Source organism: Drosophila yakuba, chromosome 3L (assembly GCF_016746365.2).
Source record: "Drosophila yakuba strain Tai18E2 chromosome 3L, Prin_Dyak_Tai18E2_2.1, whole genome shotgun sequence".
Taxonomy (NCBI): Eukaryota; Metazoa; Arthropoda; class Insecta; order Diptera; family Drosophilidae; genus Drosophila; species Drosophila yakuba.
The window spans coordinates 22,288,321-22,314,947 of NC_052529.2; the positions used below are offsets into that span (position 1 = coordinate 22,288,321).

At 42.6% G+C, this 26,627-nt stretch overlaps 1 protein-coding gene across 1 annotated transcript; it reads left to right on the plus strand.

Annotated features, from left to right (window-relative positions):
• Nucleotides 1-2,758: 2,758 nt before the first annotated feature.
• LOC122319599 (male-specific opa-containing protein) lies at nucleotides 2,759-3,098 on the plus strand. The gene has a single exon (XM_043207074.1). It carries the CDS (start codon nucleotides 2,787-2,789, stop codon nucleotides 2,982-2,984), a length of 198 nt encoding a protein of 65 aa, XP_043063009.1. The 5' UTR covers nucleotides 2,759-2,786; the 3' UTR covers nucleotides 2,985-3,098.
• The last annotated feature ends 23,529 nt before the right edge of the window (nucleotides 3,099-26,627 follow it).

The following is a 26,627-nucleotide window of genomic DNA, read 5'->3' on the forward strand; positions in this document are numbered from 1 at the left end:
ACCAAACCACCCACCAATACCCCAGCGAACCACCCACTTGCGCACCACCTACACCCCTTTCGTGTCGGGCCTAACTTCTGGCCTATTCGACGAAAAATCGGAGGGTGTTTGCAATTTGTCGCATTTTTTTTCGATCTTAGTCCTATTCGGGAAAATTATTAAATAAGGCCATGCGCGCAGCTCTTGGCTAACTCTCTGCCTTTTAGTCGCTTTGGTCCTGCTTATGAGCTCAAGCTTGAAATCAATAGATAAATAAACTGTAGGTGTAATTTTTTATTCCAGATAGTAAGAATAGGGACATATTAGCGTGAGAGTAGGCGTGGCAACATTGTCAACAAACTTGCGCTGCGTCTATGTCTTTGGAGTGCGATCTTATAGTTCCTAAGATCTCTAAATTCATACGGACGGAAAGACGGACGGACGGACAGACGGACGGACAGACGGACATGGTCAAATCAACTGCGCTATTGATCGTGATCAAAAATATATTCTTTATACGGTCGGAAACGCTTCCTTCTGCCAGTTACATACTTTTAAATTTAGTATACCCTTCTACTCTACGAGTAACGGATAACGGGTATGAGAATATACAGAATGCATTATGTAAGAGCATTAAATAAGCGCACAAGCCCACTTAAAGCCTTATCACTCTAGGAGAGCTTATCCCGCAGAACATCTTTTGGATCTTGGGGGTTCTTGAAATCGGGACGCTTTAATAAGACGCCGAGGCTCCTTGGCACAGTGGTAACGGTTGTGTTAACGCTAACAATAAACGACAAAACCCGTTACGACGAGCGATGATTGCCAGGCAAACGAGCAATTAAAAAGCCGTGTGCCGGAGGGAACTGCCACCCAAGGCCCACATCCTAGAGAGGGAAGCACTCCGCTCTTTGGCACGTACGAGGCATAACCTTTTGGCCTCCTCCTTGGAACAGCTGTCACCGAGCGCGTGTGTGTGTGGGGGTATCTATCGAATCCAGGATCCCTGGAATGCTCATGCTCCCTGAAGGCATTTTTACGGCCCCCGTTTTTACGCCGGAAGCGGGAATTTTCACGTTGGGTATTTGAAATATGCACGTAATATTGCAAAATTTTAGCCGTATATCTTGCATAATTAACTGAGAAAATACTTAGCACACGAATGAAGGTGCAAAGAGGCGAAGGGCCTTCTCCGCCGCCAGGCATTTTTACCGCAGCTTCCAAATCTCTTGCTGAGGAGCGAATGAAACTTTTGCAATGATACTTTCGGTCCGCAGGCCACCAATCCTTATCCCGCCTCTCCCACCGCCACCCAGGTTGTGTGGAATTTTTAATCTGCCATATAACCCGCCACCAAGCTAGGAGCTCTGTGCTGATCCCACACAGAGAAAAATAGGTGGGTGTTAGTGCCGCTATTTGTGGTTTTGTAAAATTCCTAAAAAATTTAAGGTATAGAGTTCGGTGTGAAGCAGAAAGCATTGGGAAAGATGATTTAAAGGATTTTTTTTGGTTTTCTCTGATAATTATAGAGCAGCAATCTAAAATATAAGATGAGAACTGTTTGAAGAACTTATTTGAAATTCCTAAGCCATAAATGTTCTATGTTTTTTCCTGGATGTACTCATGGTGGCGTTTGCACAGGGTCATGTATCTTTCTTTACTGCGAAGCTTTGCATCTTTACACTTTGCTTAAATATTTTAATTTTTATTGGTCGGAGTTTGCCAACTGTCTTTGGCCGTCGTTGGCTGTATAGGAAGGAGGCTTTTCGGCTTTGATAAAGCTGTTAAAAGTGTGTTTATTTTCTGGTGCTTAGAACTGCTGCCGCCCCCCAGATAAACTCGTATATAAATGTGTTTTCCAGCTGAACTCGGTCGAATTCGAAGTTCCCGGAGGAGGAAGATGATCCAGCACCAGGTGACCCACGCATAGCCCGTAGTTGAGGCAAAGCTGCACTCTAATAGCCATAATCATAGGCCATAATGACTGCTCGGGCCGGGCCTGGGTTGAAAAACTCGCTCTCTAGCAGGCGAAACTTTGTGAATGACATCGAACCGGGGTGTGTGTGTGTCATTTGCATAAAAGTAAAGTTCACCCACTCGAATGGTTGGAAATGCAACCTGGCAAAAGTTTTTGCCAAATTTAAATTATAAATAAGCTCAGGGCGGGTCGAAGGGCCAACCAAGAGCAGGAACAGCAGCACTTGCCTTCCGAAACAAAACCTCATATGCATCGAAACGTAATGGCAAAAAGGATTTTAAGTGAAGTTGAAGTTGACTACACGACCGCATTGAGGGAGTGCTCCAGCTCCCTCTACCTCCTCTACCTTCTGTGCGCCCACCGCCCCATTTGAATCCCTCGAGACCACTTACACCATTGCAGTTCCGTGGAAAGTTTGCCGGGTGGAGCGGGATGTGTGATGGAAAGCGGTCGGGGTCCCAAAAATAAGCTCAAAGTGAGAACTGAACGCGGCATATTCCGCCCCAGCAGACAAAGTGCAAAGCCCCCCACGCCCCTCTATGCAGTGTGTGTATCTTTCATGTGTGCGGTGTATCTTTCGGGTTGGAGCAACCACCAGACAACCACAGGCAGCAGGGAACGCATGCTTAAATGTCATGTAAAATGTTTCCACTTACACAAATTACTGTGTATAATTTAATTTTGCCACAGGCCGGTTGGAAGCCGAATCTGCGCCACGAGCGAGATCATCGCCAGACCTCCGATTTAATTGGTTCCACCTATTGGCTCCGCCGGATCAGTGATAGCTATAAAGGGCTCCACCGCTTTCGCCCTGGTATTCATACTCGTCATGAACTTCCTACAGATCGCCGTGGTGGTCGTTCTAGTGGTAGTGGCCTTGGCCAGAGCACAGGATTATCCAGCTGCAGATCAGACAGCTCCAGAAACAGCAGCAGGAGCACCAGCAGCCGAATCTCCGGCGGCTCCAGTCGGTGGCGCGGGTAAAAAGAACAAAAATGTCAATCACAACATTGTGAACATTGGATAGAATACTTCAAAAGAAACTGTTGCCAACTTAATGAGGCCACAATCTTGATTAAAGTACACATTTTTGAAAGCATAAAAGGGAAGCGTAAAATATATGTACCTCGAACTGCGTTAAGAAATTATTTTCATTTATGTCGCAATGTGAGCTTATCTCAAAAACAAGTGGGATATTTTTCCCAATTTAATATATATATAACAGCTTACTGCTTGCCGCATTACTCGCACAACATTAACCTCTCCGAGTAAGGGGTATACGATAGTCGCAGCACTGGACTTTATCGCTCTGTGTTGTACTTCAGTTCTATTGCGTTTTAGATTTTTCAACTAAGGCTTTTATACTTAAATAGGACTGAGAACTGGAACTTATTTTTGTGAAATAAGCCGCCTACACTTTGTATTTACTACTTTGAATGACATTGTAGTGTCAAATAAAGTCTTTAAACAAATAAAAGCGTTCCACGTTTTTCTGTTTTACTTATACATTTAGTTATTAAAGCGATAATAGCGACCATATGATTTGAAAGAGACCCAATTTACAAGTCTACTGCATCTGTCTAATGATGCATAATTGGCATTGAAACTAAAGTATTCAATAATATGTGATTTTAGTATACCGAGCCAGGGTTGGTAATTTCTCCAGTAATTCGATTGATTCCACTTGGCGGTCAATCAAGTAAAGTAACGAAACATCTGTTTCCCGAATTAGCAACAAAATAGTAACCCCTATAAAAGGGTAACGCTTCTGCCCACTCAACTATACTTCGCTACCATGTCCCAGAGGTCTAGTTCTTCTAACGCGATATATCCATTAAAGCGCATCCGAATTCTCTCCAGATATTCATCACTTAAGACAGCAGTAACCAGTATGTTCCTCTGTTGCCTACACCTCCCCTCCCGCGGCCCATGTGCTGTTAACCCTTTCAAAGCTCTGTCATTTTTGGGCCAAATGAAGCATTTCGCTTTGGGTTTCAGGGCGACAAGGGGTCTCATATGTGATACGGTTGACAGACTTTTAGCTTCATTGCTTGATTTGTTTAAATGTCTTTACTGTGTTTGGTTTATGGTTTCGGTGGCGTGGTGGAGGCTTGGAGGCATAGAGGGGGTGGCTTAGGGCTGAGGGTTGGGACCAAAAAATCTTGTTTTTGCCGAGGAAAACTTTGTCGTCCATTGCATTTGCTGATGGATCATAGATACAAAAAGTTATTTGCACAAGCTGAAATAACCCCTCCCCGTCTCCAGTCTCCAGCTTCCTCTTTCTGTTGGCTTTGTAAATGTCAACATATGCATATAATAATAAAAACAAATATGACCAAACTCTGACAGCTTGGCTCAGCACAACTCCCTTCCGCAACCAAGGAAAGTGAGTGTGTGCTGATAGGCAGATTCGGATACAGATACATTTGTATCTGGTGCATGCATAATGTATAAATAGCTCACATTAATTAATTGCCTTGCCAAGTAATAACATGATTAACATCCAAACGAGATTTGCCGTCCCAGCCATTTCATTCACTTTTCGGCCCGACTGCAGCCAATTAACCCTTGGCCATGTTATCCGTCGGGCCAGGAACTTTTCGGTTATGTTTGCCCTCAAAGTATCTGAAAGTTATTTGAACATCTAATGAGCATGGGAATGGCTTAATGAATTTGCAGCATAAGCATGTTTTGGGTATGCAAATCAAGTCCTTTGAGAATTTCAGTTTTACGCTTAGGATTTACGTACAGATTTAAAGGAAGTGCTTATCTATCGATTCTTCCTCAAAACAGAGTCACAAAACACTTTTCGAATAATTAATTTCCTTTAACGTACTTTACAATAATATAGATTTCGTAAGGCCAAAATGTTATGATAAGATAAAGCTGTTCGCATAAGCAAGGAATGAATTACAAGTCTACAATAGCAATGATCCCAATAATCCTGCTTCTATTTTTCGGTTCCGTTCGTTTGTTTACACTTAAGTGAAATCTGTGTGGGTTTCATTTCAGCATCTTAGCATTTTGGGCACAAACAAATTACTCGAACTCAGCAAAAAGAGAAAATCCTTGAGACAGACTCCCAGAGGGAAAAAGGAAGCTAGGAAGCTGGATGCGGCAGGTTGCACGTTGCAGATTGGTAAAATCTGAATTACCCGAAGAAATTGTAACAAATACAAAAGTCAATGGTGCTGCAAAAAGAAGTTTTCAGCTGTCTTCCACTGGCAGAAGGTAAATCTTGCGAGCCAAAACTTTTAGCTTGCTTAAATAAACCTCGAGCAGCAAACCCACACACACAAACACATTCGCATACAGCCTAGAAAGGGGTGGGGATTCGAGGGGGAGGGGAGGGGCTCTAAGCTGATTTTACACATGCACACATGCTGGGGTAGGACTCTAGGGTAGAACTTCAGGACTCCGATTCAGATTCTGAATGTTTCCGATTTGCCCTCTCGCTCTGCTCGCATTTTCGGCAATTTGATTATCTGGCACAGTGGTGAAGCTGCTCAAAGATGTTCTATTTCGGAAGGAGTTTTGGCCGATGTCCTTGACAAATTATAAATTATAATTTTTATAGGACCTTGACGAAAAATAAAACCGTTTGCATAAAAACTTTTTGCCACGATAGTGGGCGCCCGCAAACCAGTCCTTCGTACATCCACTAGCTGAGTAAGGGGTATCAGATAGTCGAGGAACTCGAATATAGCATTCTCTCTTGTACTAAATAAAATGTTTAAATTTAATTTAAATACGTTAGAATATTTACTTTATTACATATCATTGGTTGATTCGCTTGGGGTTTCCTAAGGCTATGATCAAAAGATTGAATTAATATTTGCATGTTTGTATTATTTATGACGGGTCTGTCAACTGAGAGCGGATACCAGTGTGCGTCACACTCAGGTTTCTCTGTTAGTTCCGCCTTGCAACCAAGAACGACCTTGGCAACAACAACACCGACAAGAACAATGACGCCAACATGAGCTGATCCAACAACAACAGAAATCAATGGCATACAACTAGCCAAAGCCGGAGCCAAAAGCTCAGAGTCCGCGCCGTTCCTCAATCCTCCAATCCCCCGTTCCCCCAAATCTTGCCCCTCGACCAAGTTGCATGCTCAGCATTTCAGGAGCCGAAGGGTGTGCGGGGGTGCTAAGAGTGGTAAGAGGGGTGGTGGGTGATTGGGGCGTTTCGGAAGTTTGCAAGTTTTGCGCTTCCGTCGTTTGAGGATATTTGTCTGCTGAATTAATTGGAATTAGTCGCGACATGCTTATACCAAAAGTCTAGAATAAACAATAAAATGGATACCTATTCAAATAAGATTCACACACACACACACTGGCACCAAGAGAGGGAGAGTGCACTCGAGTGTGCGCGTGAGCGAGAGGGAAACTGAACTTGATGGGGAAACAATGCAAAGTTTTAATGAATTTTGGGTTAAGTTTTCAGGGAGGTCGAGGGTCGAGAGACACGGGGTGGGGTGTGGGAAATGTCGACGCGCCCTTTGAGATTTCCTGTAAAATGTATTTGAAACGAGTAACGGAAATTGCATTATTTCAATTACAAATTCGCCGAGTTTGGGCGAGCGAAACTCGAGCAGACGGCAAACGCCGCAGGCAATTAGTCGTGTCAAAGCTTTCATTATTGTTTTGTCATATTTGCCCACCTTCCCCCGACTTGCGTGTGTCATCCGCACTGTGAGCTCGTAATTAATGTATAAATATATTTATTTACAGGCGAGGCCGCAGAGAGGAATAGATTTTATTCAACTAAGGCGGGGGCGATATCTGAGCTGAACTTTCCCGCCTCAGAATCGCCCCGCATTGCCATTTGTTGTGGCAGCAACAAAGCCAAACAAATGGACTGAGATCAGCTCCCCGCCGGGAAATTCACAGGGGAATGCGTCTAACCGACGCTGAGTTTTCCGGCCGCTCGACGAACTTTCAACAGTCACTGGGAGGGCCCGGAATGTCCTCGAGGCAAATCTAGTCACTTCAAAAAAATATGCACTGCAATGGAAAGGGTTCTGGATCATCAAACCTTAAATCTTTAGTAAAGGCGAAAGGCGAATTTATTCGGCAATTGAAGAGAAACCTGAGAAATCAAATATATTATATTTACTTTATGCATTTTAAAATGTGGACTTATTAATCTTAGAAATCGTATAGAAAAATTCAAACCCGTGGAACATTTGGTTAGTATTTAATTTTCGCTTGTCAAAAGTTATCGTCCTAACTTCTTAAACAAAAATTTAGCTCTGCTACTTTAGTCCGTTTTTAAAAGCATTCCCACGGTAATTTCTTTCAGTGCATCGAGATGCACTCTAGTTCTCGCTTGGAATTATGTTGCCATAAGGGTCGCAGTCGGACAACTCCTGAAATGGAAATGCAATGAATTGATTTCAGAGTTCGCCTAGGTCGCTCTGCGTCGGAAAACTTTGACTATAAGTTTAAATGGAGTTAATGCGCCTCGGGGCCAAATTAGTCGTGAGTGTCGGAGAAATAATGACAGAGTGTTGAGTGTTGAGTGCTGGGACCGAAGGACTCCGCACTCCGGAGGGTTGATTAGTGTCGATAATGGCGCTACTGTTCATCACGGCACTTGATCCTTAATCTATCGCTATATTGCCTCAGCTTTTAACCAATTTGCTTTGTTGTGTTGGCAAAGTGCCCGGCCATTATGCACACCCATGAAAACGTGTGTGTGAGTACTCATATATTTTCGTTTGATTGTTTTTGTGCGCCGGCATTTGGTGGCCGGTGGTAAAAAACGCTGCCCAACATTATCATTGTTCAATTAAACTTTTCAACTGAAAATCGGCTTTTGTTTTATCGTTGTCAATGCCGCCTGTCCTGTCCAATGCCAAAAACACAAACACTCACACACACAAGCACAAGCACACACACACAGAGGCGAAAAGGACACCGCAACTGCACAAAAACGGCTTTGGAAAAAATAAAATCCTCTGTCTGCCATTGTTGAAAACACTAAAACATCGAAGCACAGACATTTTTTATTTGGCAGTTCGATTTTTAATCGCCATATCAACAGATTCACGCTTGCCCGATCTACTACGCACATTAAGTACACACAGGATGGGCAAATGGGGGCGGTAGCTCCGCTTCTGGGCTCTGGGGTCTTGGTGTGGGCGGTGCCGAGTGGGTGGTACTTGCACTTCCGAAGCTTCCACAACAATAACAATTACGGTCGTTCCTAAGGACAGCGTTTTTGTTGTTTTTGTTGTTTTTGCCGCTGCCGTTGCTGTACGCACAATTGTGCAAATGTGACATCATCATTTCCATGTTTATGTCGAACAAGTCAAGTGCCACTTACACACATACGTACCCGTGTTTGTATATTAATCAGTACAGTGCGGCCTCCTTGGAGCAAAGGAAATCAGAAATAAAATCGATCGGGAGGTTCCTGAAATTATGCTCAAAGAATATGGACAAGACATTTAGAGCCACACTTTGTGTGTCATCTTGTTCAAAACAACCCCACTGATCATTATCAATGTGAAAGTATGAAGATTCTTGAGAATCATCGTAGCCAATTTCTATTGATATGCCAAGCAAATTTGGAAATTCCTTTCCTTCGTACTTCCACTGCCTGGGTAAAGGGTATCTGATAGTCGAGGAACTCGACATTAGCGTTGATGTTCTAATATTGGAATACGGTCTACCAAAAAATATAGTTGATTGCGATTCCTACCACAACAAGTCCTTCTAATATCGACGTACTACTTGCACTGGCCGATCAAGGCCGCTCACGTCCTTTTTTCTATTCCATGAACATGCAGCGGTTTTCATTAGCTAATGCATACTGTGGACACTGCAAATGTGTGGGCCGCGTAATGAATGTTCTCGATTATGCCGATTCTGTTGCTGACTGGCCTGAAAATGCAGCTTAATGAAGCAAGCGGCGCCGAGGCCTATAAAACCCACTAACTGCACCGACTTGCTTACACGATTTGTTCGCTCTTCTATGCCGTCCATCGCCGGACCTCCCTTCTGCCCACATGCCCCACTAATTAGGAATAAGTGGAAATTATTTCTTCAACAACATTCGAGTTTCGTGTGTGCAACCGTGGGAAAATAGTTCGACTGCTGCTGCTGCCTTGCTTTCGATTCATTTCGTTTGCCTGAGTGCCGTAATTAGGCAGCCATAAACAACGATCCGGGGTTTCGGTGGGGTCATCGATACTCGGGGGTAACTGCATTAATAATCTATGACATGGCCTCGGCAATGCTATCGTTTAATTATTATCGCCAAATTTATGGAAATTCATTAAGATGATGACGCGTTGATTGCTTAATGGTCAGCCGAAACCAACGAACGAATCATCAGACAAATGAAGTGCTAAATCGGGCGCGTGTTTCACAACTAATGTGGGTGCAAATGGAGTGAGTGCCATGGAACAAACATAACGAAAATGGGGTGAATACTCCTTGGGTTACAAGGCAAGGTAAGTCTAGCATATTTTTCAGTGAGTTTTAATGTAAAAAAAACCCATTACATTGGTCCAATTTATTGTAATTATATTCTCTGAAATACCTGTGCATTTGGCGTCTCGAGCGATTTCCGGCTCTAAAACGCCGGAAAGTTCATTTCAAATTTTATGTTTTGGGTCAGTCGTTTAAGTCTCACAATTGCTACAATTGGCATAGCCCAATGAAAAATAACGAAAGGGAGGGAGACACTTTTGCATTTATTGTTTTTACGAGTTCATCTCGCTCAGCTTCCGGTCCTCCCTCCACCACCCGCAATGGTACCCTGCGAAAACTCCAGCACGGCTAATTGAAAAATACTTTGTTGTCCAATTTTATTGCAGCCCACACATATACGCAGAAAGATAAAGAGACGGTAAAAAATCAATATTTGGTTTCTGTCCCAAAATTACGCTTGAGTCGTAATATCCTCACAAACCACCTATCAATGTGCGAAATATACACGATTTAAAGATCAACTGATATTTAAATACGCTTTCTTTTAAATTTGTACAAATATTTCTATTTATAGAATGTCAACTTAATGTTTTAAATAACGGTAATGGGTCAAATTGATTAAAAAAATCCTGGCTCTCGTTAGCTTATATATTGCAATCCACTAGTTTTTTTGTGATAATTTAAGTTGCAAATTATATTTAATTTTATCTATTCAACAAAGGGTTTGTACAAAATGAAAAATGTTTAAAAGATTATTTGTAACAATACAAACTACTTCAAATGCCATATGGAATTTGTAGTGTTGGCAAACAAAACGAAACGTATCTGATGACCTCTAACCTATCCTTTTTATTTTTGTTGCATGCAGATATTGAGTTTGCCCATTGGCACACTCTTTGCAATGGCCAGTGGGCGGCAAGTCGGCGGTTTTGGGGAGGTGGGAGGTCTGGCGTGGGCAAGCAAGTTTCAAATTCACTTTCCATACAAATTGCACAGGCAGAGAGAGCCAGCGACGTTGGCCATGCTAATGAAAATTAACATAAAATGCTGCTGACAGCAGCCAATCGAGCGAGCAGGCGAGGAGCTAGGCCCCCTTTCCGACACGCACCCCCTTTTGCAGTGGCATGCCAGTGTTGTCCTTGCCCCGAAAATTGCAGTCAGTGAAGATGCAGCAAACTGATTTTAATGCGATTCAACAGCTCTGCACGCGAGCCCAAAACGTTTTGCTAGTTTTCCAACTCCAGGGCCCCACAGTGGTCGACCGACCGCGGAATTTGGATGCAATTTTTTTGAAGGGATATAAGGAAAACAATACACATACAACTATGAACTAATGGTGGTGATTTGATATTCTGGCCTAACTAATTGCATCATATAGCATGCACTTGTTAGTTCTTTACAACACATAGTTCTAGCAATAGAAGAAGAAGCAATAGAACTAATTAAAACCCAAAGAGGTAAATTTGTTATCTGTTCCGACTCCCTATCAGCAATAGACTCAATCAAAAACCCGAATAACAACAGCTTTTACCCAAACCGAATCAGATCCCCAATAACACAACATGCCCCTAAAATTAAAATAATGTGGATTCCTGGCCATTCAGGAATAATAGGAAATGAACTTGCCGATCAAGCTGCAAAATCAGCAAACATAAACAACACAGATATAAAAAACATCTTACAGCTGAACTTGCGACAAAACAAAAAGAAAACATTATGAACTGCAATCAATGGTACCAATCACTTAACATAAATAACACACACACCTGCGATTACCTTAAACAAACTCACCAAAATTGGACCAGACTCGACCAATAAAAATAATACGACTTCGACTAGGACACACAAACATAACCCACCAACACTACCTAAATCCAAGTCCTATAACAGTTTGCCCTTTTTGCCAAGGAGATCTTTCAATAAGCCACATCATGAACTCATGTCCATCCCATACAAACCAAGCAAGCCATAAGTAATCATTTAACCAACTAGCCATTAATTAGATTTAAAAAAATAAATTAATAAATAAAAATTGTAAACCAACATAGCCATAGGCCCTATATTACTTAAGTTAGTTTAGTTTTGTAAACTGCTCTATCTATTATAATAAATAAATAAATAAAATAATCGTAAGCAATTGTACTATGTTACTACTTAGTACTAAGGTATTCCAATCTACAAGTAGATAATATCGGTAATATCTTTTTCACACCACCTGATCAGCGCAGTGGACCAGTGTGCCGCATTGTCGACCGTTTTGCTGGTTAGCCTCTGGGCTCAGGCACTGGATGGCGCTGCATTTTGATGATGTGGATGAGGGTGAGGATGTGGCTGTGACTGTGAAAGCGGATGGGGATGGAGACGAGGTCGGTGCTGGACGTGGCTGCGGGCAAGAGGGGCTTGGGGGTGGATCCTGGTGTCTGGCGTGGCATGGAGCCATTGTTAAGCTTAACCAAGGTAATCTCTGTGCTTCCATCGCCTATCGTGACAAACTGACATAAATGCCCGCCGGCAGTTGGGCAGGCGCACTAAGCAAAAGACTCCGGCGAGGACGGGAGAAAGTCCAATCAACGCCCAGCTACTTGGAGCCGTGTACTTCTGCTCTTGGCCCCCAGCTCATCCCTTTTCTGCCCGATTTCTGTCCTGCGGTTGCCCTACTAACTAGTATTATAGCGGAGAGTGCTACAGAAACTCGGTTGTCTGCCTGGTTGGAGGCACTTGCCAAAACGACGCCGTTTCAGAAACCATTGCGTCCGATTTGTACCACGCGGCTGAAACCCCTCCCCTTCCCAGCCGCCCCCTTCCCGCCCATTGTGGCCTACTCGACGCCAATTGACGGAAGTTCATTGGTTAGCAAATGACAGTTTTTGTACGCTCATTAGCATTATTTGTCAGTATTGTGGTTTTCGGCTCCTCTCCGTCGGAGTGAGCTAGGCGACGGGATCGTTGTGATACTCGTACATATCCCATTGGATACCTCCGTCTATCTCCATTTATCCGGAGGCCAAACCAATGCCACGCTCGCAATGTGGGGGATTGCATTTTCGGAACAGTGACGGGGTGGCTACCAGATTACAGCTGGTGGGCTTGTTTAAAATGTATTTCAACTACTAACTGCTTATGTCTTGTGGCTTAGAAGTCATTCTAGACGATCTATTCGAAAAAAAGGTTAATTTAATAAGGAAATGTGAGCTTCGTAAGGATGCTACCTAGTTATTAACCTAGATGTTGCGTTCAAAATCAAAAATTTGGGTATTGAACTCAAACACTGTTTACCAATCTAAGACATAATCACATCACCTACTGGTGATGTATTTGTTCGATTTTTGTTTTATCAGCTTGCAGACTATTTAAGGATTTTTCCATCTCCCTGTGAAATTGTTAAAACTTTCCTTAATGCCATTAGCCCACATCCAACTTTCAATAGCCACCCATCCCGACCAATTTTGATATTGTTCATAACTCTTTCTTTGCAAAAGTGCACACCTTAAGCCCATTATCCCAGCATGGTGGTTATCTCGGGTCTGATGATCGTTACCGTTATTGGTTATGGCAACTTTTGTGTTACTTTGCCTGACGTTTGGCAAATGAGTTATTGATTTTTAATTTACCACACACGACATTTCTCGAGATTCTCTAGCAACAGTAGCAAAAACTTTTCATTACTTTCTGAATCATGCCCCCAAACTCTTTCTTTCTCGCATCACAAAGTGCAGCCATGTACTTAGAAAAAATCGTTAGTATTTTAATAGGATACACTAATTAATTTCAAATTAGGTATTATCTTTAGACACTTTGTTTTTCAAGCCGTGATTCCACTAATATGTGAGATACAGTTTATTTTAGTGAGTATATCCAGATTTTTGATTTTAAGGAATGCAATATCTCGCGTTTTCTTTAAGTGCACGTATTTTTCATCCCCCCAGCCGTCCTGCCAATCCATCTATCCCACTGACAGTCGCTCATTTTCGCATTAAAAAGCAAGGGAATGGAGACACTTGCATCATTTTTCAATATGCCGTTCCAAAGTCGAAACTTTGCTCGGTACATAACTTTGCAGAGCACAAGACTCGAACTCGAGCCCCAACTCAAACTCAAGCTGAAACTCAACTCATTAATAAAACACACACCCACACAGCAGCACTCGCATTAACACACACATACAAGCATCAGGGAGAAAGCACCGGTAACATGTAATTGCATTTCTTTGGCGCGCAGGTTTCTTCACATCACATCACATGTCATCATTTGTACGTCGGTGTGCGTGCGTGTGTGGTTGTGTGCGGGTAATGGTAACGAGCGCCAACGACTTTTGCTTACGCCCTAAAAACTATGCTATACGAAAGTGCAACGCAGCGGCAGCCCTAGCGGAACCCGAAACTCTTCAGGACTCCAGGACACGAGGACCCCAGGACTCCAGGACACGAGGACCCCAGGACTCCAGGACAACCTACCACCGAAGTTAACCAATATAGGGACACAAAAGCGTGTTCTACATAATAGACCTGGGCACGAGTGCTGCCGGTTAGTGGGTGGATGGGTCGCATTTGGTGGAAACGGGTGATACGATACGGTTCAAGTGATTTTCAAGGAAATTTTACCGTTTGTAGATTGCAATCATCAGACTAATGGTTTAGAGACAGATGGGAATCACACAGCAGTCAGCTGTGATTACTGATTGGCAGTGATAGCTATCGAATCATTCTTGATATCATTCTCTCTCTCACTAATTTTCATAATATTTCATATGATTACTGAGATGAGAAAACATGCTTGATTGATTCGAAAATGTTTTCATTCAAGGTCAAAACACTATTACCTAATCTAAATGAAATATGCACTTTAACTTTATTTGCATTTCGGATTTGATGTGAATGAATCCAACATCAGGGATTCGGAGTACTACCAATGCACTACACAACACTGCATTTGGCGGTGTTCAACACTCCTGCTTCGCATACTAGAGAGCTCTTTACCAATTACGTGCGCTTCATTGCTCCTGGAGCCATTAGTGTGATTACGTTTCATTGTCTGCCGAGTCCTGAGTCCTGGGTGCGGGTGTGGGTGTGGGTGTGGGTGTGGGTGTGCGAGAGCTGGGGCTGGTCTGAGTGCGAGTGTGAATATCTGTGCAGTGTGCGTGTGTCCTCGCTGCCTTTCAATTGTGTGTCAAAATGTAGTCATGACGAGACTGACAGTCGTCGGTATAGAGGAATCAGGGGAGAAAGTCACAGGGCCAGAGGGATCTGAAGTAGAGAGAAATGGAGAATGGAGCAGACCAGCCACGTACATAATTGTATCTTAGTTACTTACGATTGCACAAATTTGAATTCAATTATGTTTTACTTATGTATTGCTGTGCTATCCTCTGGCAAAAGAAATTGCATGTATTTCGTCTGGAATTGAATTATGTGACCGAGAAACAGACAGGGAGAGCATGTGTCTCAGAGCAGACAAAGACCGAGAACTGATTGTTGGGACTTTTCCACCAGCCCCTCTTGGCCGTAGTTTAATTTGCAATTTTGTAATTTAAAAGGACATTTTTCAGTTCGATAGTTCAAATGATGCCAGACCATGGCAGTAGCAACTTGGCTGGCTGGCGGTTTTAGATTCGTGTTTGAAATATTCAAATGCAAATTGCGATTGCAATTTATCGAAGTATCCCACCGAGAAAAAAGCGCCGGAAAACCAGGACTTTGCTCGACTGTCGAATGCCCAGGAATATAAGCTGCTCGGCAATTACTTGGCAAAGACGCCAATGCAAGACTAATTCATCATAGTTTCTGCTTAATTAACCAAGGTATTTGTTGACCATTGTAGGAATTTTAGCACATTAATTGTGAATTAGAGAGTCATTGAGCTATCAATTGCACAATTATTGCAATTTAAGTATGAGATTTGGAGCTCTTTACTTCTATATTTAAATGATCCACATGCCAAAGTGTTTAAATTCATACACAAATTAATTAAAATGATTTGTACTTAGGCTCGACGAAAATCTGTTGATAATTCGCGTTCAAAGCTTTTTGAACATTCCATATCAATTGCGCTAATATAGCCGTTGGTATCCTTTATCCTTTGGCCAATCCTGGTTCCGTCCACAACACAATCTGCGGCATTTTATTTTCAATTTAATTTTTCGCTCTGTAATTAAAGCAAGGACCAGGATTATTTATTTATTTATTAGAATGCGCAACTGATTTTGCGTTGATTATTATATGGTCACCCATGCTGCCCTGCCACTCCTCCTGCGCCCTCCTGCATTAAATATTTACCATAATTGAAGTGACAAGCACAAATGCCACTACATGGCAACGGATTGGAGTGGCATCCTCCGATCCCCGCGTCCGTTCCAGACCCCTGCTCTCCCAGAATCATCAGCAGCTGCTAATTGTGTGCAAGCTCATTAACATAACCGCAGGCCAGGCCCGAAATCCACACACTCCAGCCTGGCCTTGCCAATAGCAATATGGCCGGGAGACCTGGGAACGGCCTCCAACAAAACGGAGCGGGGTCAAGGCCAGAAGGGAAAGGGTCAGTGGTTAGGCGTTACGGGTGAGGGTGAGGGTGCGGGTGGCGTGATAGATGGCCGAAACTAGGAAAAGCAAACTCTATCCCTAGTTAGCTATTATATATGTAGTTAGTATATATGAAATGGTGCTATGTTAACTCAGCATTTAGGTAGCTTGGCATTCTTCTCCTGAAATGTAATAAACAAATAAAATCCAGACGGGAGAATATGTATGTAATTCCATCAGTGTTATTTATTTATAAACTACTCAAATTGATCAACTGTGAACTATCGAATACAACAATTTATTGCCTTTAAAATGAGCTATCCGTTTCGTTACTTCTAAGTTCGCCTGCATTTTGCATCATCTAATGCTGTGGTTTTACTTTTGGTTGTTCCATTTTTAGATACCAATCATCCCTTTGATCTCCCTGCTAACTCCCGCTATCAACTCGCATCTGAGATCTCATAAGCCGCATTTTCGGTGAGTGTGTAAGCCCCATTGTATATCAGAAGTGTCAAGCTGCATATGCATATCTTAATGCTCCACTCAGAGGGAGCGCAGCGCCAAAACCGACAAAATGAATTATGGCCGCTAAATTGTAAAATATATGCCGAATTCCAATAAATCAAACTCCGGACTCACTCGGACACTCGGAGGCAAACCGACACGCACAGCAAACCGAAACTCTAAATGAGTTTTATTTTCTCTTGCTGGTGGGGGCGGGGGCATAAAAATACAGAAATACAAGGCATGCATATGCATTATGTTCGATGTGGCTGCCTGGGCGGGGGGAAGGCGTACATATGTACATATATTTATGTGTGTATAAATCATGTTGCCAAGTTTTTATGCCTTTCGCCGAGATGACGTCTTTCTATTAGCACAGGCGTCTCCTATAAATGCGGGGGGGTTCTTGGCTTTCCCCTGCCGGGCTTTTATCCCCGACCACGCCCACTTCTCGGACTGCTTCTTCCTTAAGAAGAGAGTGCTTGAATATTTATGACGCAACATTTGGCATAAGTGGCACTCATTTTCAATAATCATCTTAAGCAGATTATGTTAAATGTCAACCATTAGTCATAATGGCCAGTTTTCCTCCACATGTACGAGCGTGGATCTGTACATGGGGAGAAACGAAGATCGGAATTTTAAAACAGACCTTTTATACTTCATAAAGTGCAGAATATTCCCCATATATCCTAAAAAGAATTTGTAGGCTGTTTTTTTTTTTAATATTTTCCAGTTTTATTAGGGATACTTGGAATAAGTTAAATAGCTGCGCCCGTTTGATTATAAGATAGTTGTTAATCTGCAATAGTTAACATTTTTATTACTATGGTGTTGTGTTTTACATATATTAAATTTTATTGACTTAAAGATAACAAAGAAAGAAAATGTAAGCAATCTTAAAGAAATTCCATATTTACAATCAGACTTTTATAAATTCTCCTAAGACTAAAGTTTGCTTTTTTGCTACCTTACCGCATATACTTCATAGCAATTTTTGCAGTGCATATATGTGATTCTCTGAGACTTGGCATTCGCATTTCGCATTTTATTGCCCAGTACTATAGAGAAGGAAAACGCATAAAATGGGAGAGCAACCGAGTACAATCCCAAACCCAGTCCTGAACCGAGTCGTGGCCATTTATAATGTGGAATTGTTAGGGCTCTGTTATAAACGCTCCGTACTTGAGCACCCTCTCCGTTTTTTGATGTGTGCGCTGCGGATTAGCGGAAAGCACATCGCAGCGAGGAGTCGCTGGAAAAACGGAACGTTTTCATTGTGCGTAAGTATTTTCCAGCCCACCTCTCCCGGTGGATGGCTGGCTGGTCAGGTGAAAAGTGGCTGGCTATTAATTTGAGCGCTGCGTCAGATGACATTAGGCATGTTAAGCATTCTGTTGAATCACTTGAGCGCTAACGAGGTGCCATTTGAAAAGCTAAAGCTGCGGCTTAAGCTTTCCTTCATTAAAGATCTTAGTTATTTTCGGCCCGAATTCGTCGAGTTTCTGTTGCCATTAATCTTAGACTCGGGCATCCTGCTGAACTTCTCCTTTGTGTTTGCATATCCTCGTGGCTCAGAAGAGCCACAGAAACTTGCAGGTTGCAAGTCCGACGCCAACAAAAAGAGCACGAGCTAAAATAACCAATTTCATGGCGAGGCAGAAGCCCTTTATCAAGCTCTGCTCAATATGCAGCTCTGGCTGTGACTTCTGCTCTTCCAGGCAACTTCTTGCCGGCTTGCGGTTTTTGGTTATCACAACTCTCAACTCTTATCTCCCTCTGTCTGCCAGGTCCTTGCTGAATCCTTTCTGAATCCTGCTTGGCTGGCAGGTATGCATCAATTCATTGCCTAATCTATTTGCTCCTGACTCCCCCTGACGCCATCTCGACTCCTCCTCTGCTTGCTGTTGTTTTTCCATTTGTCCTCTGCTAGAATTTTTATTTGTAATTTATGTTTGGGTCCATCGGCTGCTGACAGGACGCGTTTGTAGCCACTGACAGGATGTGATTGACGACGAAGAATCTGTTACAAGGAACAATCTTGAATTGACTTCAAAATATATAACTACAAATCGTGCTATTTCTAGCTAAAATAAAGTCTCCAATACCAATAAAATAAAGTACACTCTTAGAATATATACTCTTTTATCTGGATATTTTAGTTATTGTTTTGCTTAAACAAAACTGTAATTGATTAAATTATGCATTGTAGTTTAAAGCTTTAAATAAACCTTAAATTCTCGTTCCGTTTTGGGTTATAAAAAAACTTTTTTGTTTATTATGCAAATCATGGATTAAACTAAGCTTAAAAACATTTAGGCTAGGTTACGTTTTATTTAATAGCTTCGGCTGAAGTTGAAAGTAACTTTAATTTAAGTATTCATTTTGGCAGTAAGTCAGACTCACAACGTCTGTGTTGAAAGCCGTTGAAAAGATTAGAGCAACAAGAATCTCATCTAAGTTGGCTACGTGTCACCCGACCCCCGTTGCCACCAGCAGCCCTCTTAACTGATATTCGAATGCAGTTATTTCTGGCAACCTTCTCTCAACTGGGACAAGATTCCACACTCAGAGGCATCAATCAGAAGGGGAGGTCCGAAACAGGAGACGCAGAAAGAGGCGGCAGAGAGGCTAGCCTGTTTGGTTATGCAAACCACAACGCTGACCGCCTGACCCAACAAATTACTCAATTTCTTTGTGCCCGTCATGAATATCGTCGCCCAGGAGAGGGCAGGACTCCTGCCCCTGGTGGCAGGTCTCCAGCCGCGTGCCAGTATGCTCCCAAAGGACGAGCATCGCCTGGCCCGGCAGCTGGAGGCAGTCATCAACAATCAACTTGAGGACGAGCACAATAAAAATGAAAACCTAAACCCGCCTTCTCTCTTCCGCCATGCTCTATCTCGGTCTGTCAAGTTATTTGCTAACTTTTATTAATGCCGAAACGTACGGCAACGATTTACAACGACAATAAAAGCGCGTCCCGCTTCTGCTATCATATCGCACAATGTCGCTCCTAGTCATAGTTATGCACTTCCCTCCGCTATCGCAATCGCTATCGCTATCTACCCAGCCAAGTCAAGCCATCCGCGCTACCCACGCCATCCAAGCCGGGCCAAAACCAAGGCAACGCAAGCAGGGGCTAAAGCCAAGGCGGCGGCAAGGATGCCTTCCTCTCGTATCCTGACAATGGCCAAGAAGGTGCGGATCTCGATTTATGTGCACTGCACGCAGTCCTCTTTGCAGTGGCGCACCACCAGGCGAAGAGGATTGCAAAGGGCGGAAGGATATAGGGATATCGACTTATTCATTCTCCTTTATCACCACTGTAAGGATATGACAGCACTAAAAATCTCACATTAATCGATTTATAACCTGAAAAAATCTGCTTTTCTATTTTCTTAAATTTGTAGACAATATGGACTTTGATTTTAATTAGTTTCGACCTTATAAAATACATAGTATAGATTGTTTTCTTTTACATTTATAACTTAAAATGCAACTTAAATCAAATACATAAAACAGTAAAGAACATTTAAAAACAAATGTAGCACTAAAGATCGTATTTGGGTTATTTGGTTTAAAGAACAGTAAGAAATCTTTAATGAATAAAAAGAGGTACTTTTAAATTTTTTCAATTTATATAGCATTGAAACTCTAAAGAATTCAAACCGCGAGGGTATCGTGCATAAAAAAATGGCTCTGGCTGCATCCCACTGCTGTTCCTGGCAGACACACAATGCATGGAATGTGAAAATCTTAAAGACTTTTGAATTGCCAGCCATAAATGCGCATTTATTTCTATGCTCAAGTTGCTGCCGATGGCGTGGGTGATGGAGATGGTGGATGGTGAAGTCGTTTGGGACGAGAAGATGGAACCCGGCAGGCTGCGTCACTTTGTCTCATTTTTGTGCTTCGCTGACAAATGCAGCCGTGCATATGCTGCTGCCCACCCACACACATGCAGTGAGTTATTTGGAGGAGTCCCCATCCCCAGTTTAACTGCATCTAGCCCCAATTCCCACTCCCTTTTGGCAGTCAACGCATATTGGTAGCTAAGTTATCGCATTTGCGACAACAATGCCAAGCGCGGCAGAGATCTGCCACGGAGCAGTGGGACCCGGATTCGGATTCGTATTCGTATTCGGGCTCGGACTCGGAATCGGAATTGAAAGCTCCAGCAGCGGAGCCGGTGGAATTGTCAGATGGGGAGCAGGAGCTGGAGAGATAGTGCGAGTTGCAGATGCAGAGGAGTCACAGTCGCGTTTCCACCTCGTATTCCAGTTGAATATTACACTAGGAGAAATCTTTTACAAATGATTACAATCCTAGAAATAAGAGCCAGTTTTAGCTTGTTGCATTGGATATAAAACAAGAGAGACTGCTATAGTCGAGTTTTCCGACTATCAGATACGCGTTACTCAGCTAGTGGAAGTACAAACGAGAAATATAAACATTTCCGAGAACATCGACAGAAATTGGGGGAAAAAATAGAAAAAAAAACAAATTAAAAAACTTTTCAAAAGTTTTGGGCGTGACAATTTATTAAGGTTTGTGGGCGTTAGAGTGGGCGTGGAAAAAGGATTTTTGGGAAATGGATAGAAATGTAGAAGATTTACAACAAAATTTAAAAATATCAAAATATATTTCAAAAATTTTGGGCGTGGAAGTTTAAGGCTTTTTTTTTTGGGTATGGCTGGAAATTAATATTACATTAAAGTTGGAGAGTCTCATTCAAATATCTAATTTCTCTCGGTGCGCGGCATCTTTTACACTTGCTTGCATATTTTTGCCATTTGAATTTGTAAAATCAACATCCATTAATCTGCACTCACACTTGCCGCACCACCCCGACTACTTCCGACGACTGCATCTTCGTCGCCTCGTTTTGCATGCTCGGTTTCATTTTTGGAGCTGAGCTGCAGAAGCCAGAAAATATGAAAAATCTTCTAGTTATACTAGAAATACTTAAAGCGGAGGGGCTGCAAGCTGGGGCCGGGTGGAAAAGAAAGAAAAAGCTTTGGCAGTCACTGCCAGTTGCCGTCGTCAGTTAGCATCGTTTGCGATAGTCTGGGCCACGTCACATTGCCGCACCATATAGAACCTCCCTCCCTGAATTCCACCCACTCTGGTTTCAGCTCCAGCTCCCGACTCTCCGCTCCTGCCCACATTGCTGCTTGCATTATTTGCATTTACGAGCTGCCTTGCATTGGGAAGGTTGCCACGCTCTGGTGGATCGACAAGGGGAGTGTATACAGGGGGTATACCCCTTCCCTTTTTTAAATGGGTGCATGATAGTGACGAAACTGTGTTAGGCTGCGATTTTGGTTGGTGCTGCCAAGACCACTGTAATGAGCTGCAGTTAACGGGGATAATTATCCTAAATGATCGAAGTAACTCACTTAGGTATCACGGTTCAAAAAGTTAACAAAAAGTAGAATGGTTCTGGTTTAAGCTTGCGTGTTGGTCCTTCGGTTTAAAGCCAGTCAACCGTCAAATAAAAATTAGTAGAACCTCGATTTAAGTATCGCTGAAATATTGACAGTCTAAGAGCACGAGTGCTCGTTTTTTATTCTTATGTAACAATTTATTTTATATGTTTTAAATAAATATTTATTATAGGTTAGAATGAAGTATATATTATTTGTGCACCCTTAAGGACAGAGCTTTATAAGCCCAAAAACTAGAAATTATATGGAAAATAAACCTAAATTATATACATGAGCTTCCTCTTACATTCATTGACCCTAGCAAATTAGTAAAATTCCAGTGCCGAGTAAACGTGTTTTTAGAGTGCTTTTCTGCGGTCTGTCAGAATATTTTCCATCCTGTTCCTTTTAAAGTATCGCTAGTAGCTATTCTTTCGCCGTCACACCGTATGCTTCAATTACCGCACCTACGGTGCTTTACCCAACTCCTAATGGCTTTGCCTAGCGAGGGTGCTGAGGCCTGCTGCTGATGCCGATGGCACCGACCCCCTTTTCCGACCATTGGTGCACCTCGGGCTCTGTGCCAGTGTCGCCCTCCAATCCTCAGAAGTTGCGCCCGCCATAACGTTGTCAACATCGGCGGAAGTGCATGTGTTTTTCCGTTGGAATAACTCCATTGTGTGTTTCAGTGCAGTCGGGCGAGCATCAGCGAACACACCCATTACCACCACCACCCCACTTTTGCTGACATTTCTCAAAACAAAAGGCAGCTGATACGTCTAGGCAAGGTAAACCCACTTAACGAAACGTAAGAAGAAAAGAGCAAAGTCGCAGATGTGGTACTCTGTCAGCAGTAAAAAATATGTTCAATTGAACTTCCATAAAACGAACCACCATCTGCCAATAAAAAGTTTAGTTTCTGAAAACTGAGAGTTAACCTCACGTTAATAGATACTTTCTACTGGCACTTACACTAGAGACATTAAGTTTTAGCTAATCTAGTTGAACGTATTAATTTTTTTAAGAAAAAATACGTGCTTTCTCCACAACAAAACTGTTAAGACCACTAGATTTTTAAAGCTTCCCTTAAGTTGACTCACTTAAAAGCATTAATATGTTAAAAAAATTACCTTGTTCTAAGTACACAAACGTTAATGGAAATGCACAACTGTATTGGAATATGTGTGGTGTTAAATAGAAGAGTAATTGTACTTTTCTTGGTAGAAGAAAAAAAACTTAGTGCTTTGACCACGAAGTCAAATTTCCATACTGCCCTCAAATGACGCTAGTATATTTTTTTCACTGTAGAAATGCATCCACATTCTTTTCTGAAGTATGGCTTCATTCTATGTGGCAGACATTTGGCGCACGGATTTGGGTGGCCCTTAAAGGGCAATCCCAGTGGCGGAAAAGCTTAAAGGTGCACACGCCTTGCTGACAAACTGTTGCCACTTGTGTTCCTGTCATGAATTATTGTTGACGCAGGCTGAATACGAGGGAGCTCCCGCAAAAACGAAAATGAGGCCGACCGGGCCAAATAAAATGTGCTAAAAGAAAGGGCCAAGAAACAATGATGGGCGGGAATGGGACAGAGGACCAAAGCGTAGGCAGAGTGAAAATCCAATTTCAAAGGCATAAATCATGGCCAAAAGTTGCAAGGTTTTTTAGGCGACATAAATACAATAACTAACCAGAGGGAAAAATATAATTGCAAATGGCCGAAAGGCCGCCTTCCAAAGAAGGCCAACTAAGCAGGGCCCATTGTTGCTGTTCTTATTATTATTGTGGGCCTCGTTTTCAAGTGTCAAGCTGTGGCTAAGCGGTGGAGCGGGAAATAAAGGCACTAAGCGGCAAGGATGGTGATGGGGATGGGCATGGCCATCCACATACCAAACATAAATTGCTGAAAAGTGTGAAGAGAACATAATTGTAACATTCCTTGTTTTGGCCCAGAGCAATGCACCACCACCACCACCACCACCACCACCACTACCAACACAGCCCGTTCAGCTGAGGAAGGCAAACGGAGCGACCTGGAAATGGAGGGCAAAGCACAGCCAGACACATGGCCAGGATGTTAGGAGGTCCTCATGCTGCTGTTGTCGGCCTGCCTTTTTCAAGCATTCAATTATGTATGTCTGCGATCCCTGAGCCTGCCACAAGCACACTCCGGCCCACACACAAACACTCACTTGCGGACCGAAACGAGGCAAAAGTTTTGTAATGCCCGCCAAAAAAAGGGGCTGAACGGGGCGAGGGGCGACAAAGGGCACGGAAAGGTGTGAAGGGTGTGTGCACCACACTGAGGCGAGATGACTGCCAAGCCAAAGGCGACTATTTGTTGTGGATACCCTACTAGGATTTAGGGCCTTATGAGTTAAGACGACACTCTCGACGCGTGAATTTCAAATAATTCGTAAAAATGAGATTTACTGATTTTTGTTTATTGCATTTTATTTAATCTTTAGTCAATTTGGAACCCTTTCGTTAGCTTCTTGCTACGGCTCGTCACGACGGGAGCATCGGAATAATTTGTTATTGTTAAAAATAGCTAAAGTAAAAAATTAATTCGCAATGTAAATCAAAAGTAATTAAAATATTAAAATAAGAACTTTAATTTATACTAACCCTATTGCTTTGAAAAAATATATCCACAGTCCGATAGGGCGTTCAGTATTCTGCACTGGGAGCGCACTCTTCAATTATTCTTGTAGATTATGCCGTTTGTTTTTGTTATTGTCGCTGGAGCGTCATAATGTAAATGTAGCACAAACCTTTTTGTAGCACAGACGGGCAGGACAACCAACTCACACATGGAAAGTGGGTTGAAGAAGGCGAAGGACGAGTTATGTGTGAGCTTTCGCTTTTTGTTGCTGGCCGGGTCGGTATATAACACATAACAAGAAAAACTGGACCAACGAGCAGTCAGAGTCAGCTGTTTGTTGGCCAAAATATTCGAGAGTGCGGAGAAACTTTGCTTTGGCCCTTCGCCTATGACTTTGCCATTTAATTTCAGCCAGCTTTCTAGCAGCACTTCAACTGTGAAATCAGCAAGTGGCATAAGAAGTATATGGAGACGGAGACGTACTGTTTGCATGTGTGTGAGGGTCGAAGTTTATGCAACATAAATCGCCAACAAGAATATGCCAAGGTCCTATTCAAGCATTATATTCTACAATAATATTCTGTGCATTCATAGTTCAATAGAAGCATCTGAATAATTCTGAAAGTCCCGAATATTTTTGTGCAGCATAAATATCGAGAAGTGGTGCGGTCGGTGGGGAGGGGACTGTGGGATTTAAGTGCGTGATTTATGGCCGTTTGAATTGCCAGATACATAAATATTATAGCTCTGACAAATGGAATTAGGACGAGGCACATGGAATAAGGCAAGACAAGGACATATTATTATAACGAATATAGGGGGAGATTAGGATATATTTCTTAAGCACAACACAACGATTTAGGACCTATAAAATAACCGAGCACCAAAAAGTTGGAAAAAGTTCTCATTAAATACAATAAATTGATTTAAACTGTTTTCATTTATTTATGACCATTGAGATATACAAATTTTCGGAATTCCATGTGTTAATACACATTCTTACGAAGAAGTGATCAAAGAAATGAAATAGTACCTGATGTTTCTTTCTTTTCTGTTTATAAAAAATTCACTTGAACATTTACGTGCTTTATATGAGTAGAATTTATCTGCTCTGTTTGGAACTACTTTAACTCTAAGAAAACTTAAAACTGCCAATGCCAATCTTGAGAGTTGGGCATGTGCCCATCGCTAAATCATGGAAATCGTAATAGCTCACTGGGGAATACTTATTTTTACCATATTACCATTTTAATACAATTTTTAAATTTTCAAAACCTTTTTGGTTGTTGTAAATACTGGCTCATATGCAACAAGAGTGCGGCAAAAAGAAAAGAGGGCGAAAAACTCGCATCGGTTCAAAGGAAACTGCAGCGGAAACCGGAATTCCCAGCGCAAGATGTCAACCCTGTAAACCCTTCGCAAAAAACTCCAACGAAATTTGAAAGAAGTTGAAGCGCAGGAAGAACCCTCCTCACAGAGGGAAAAACCCAGGCCAACTGTGACCCTAGAACCGGGGGAAAAAGTGGAAAGCATTTTCTTCTAATAACTGCGCGGCAGAAAAAAAGCCAGCGACGAAAATGAAAACGCAGAAAAACGAGACAGCGGCAATTTCGCTTACAAAATTGCCAAACCAAAAAGGACTTTGAATTCCAATTGCAAAGAGGACCATGGGGGAGGGTGGAGTGAGCTGCGAGGGGATGCTGCTCGTCAGCCTTAAAATCGCAACCGCAGAACATGCAGACGTGCCACGCCCACGCAGCGGCCCAACATAAATCATAGACAACAAAAAAGTGGGAGGGCACAGAAAAGTGCGGCCAGCTACAAAAAACGTTCAATATCAGCAATGCAAATTTGGTCGGTTGGCCAGCGGGTGATGGTGCGGGGGCATTGGTTCGGGATCGAAGGGAACCGATGACGCAACTCCCCCGAAGGCAAATGTTGAACCACTGAAATCTATGCAGCAGGAGGACGCCGGACGACCCATCAACGATGAGTCAATAGGGGCAGCGCAGCACCCGCGGGTCACATTGGACAAAGGTTCATTTGAGGAACTCAAGGCTGCGTTTCGGAGGAGGGTCATCCCTCCGAGCTCCTAATGGCAGTAAGGAACGCATTTATTGCTAACGGAAGAGAGTGAAAGTTCGGTTGACTAGTCCAAAGCAAACGCAGTGGTCT

Coding starts and splice junctions, on each gene's coding strand:
- LOC122319599 (XM_043207074.1), top strand. CDS start 2,787: ATGAACTTCCTACAGATCGCCGTGGTGGTCGTTCTAGTGGTAGTGGCC.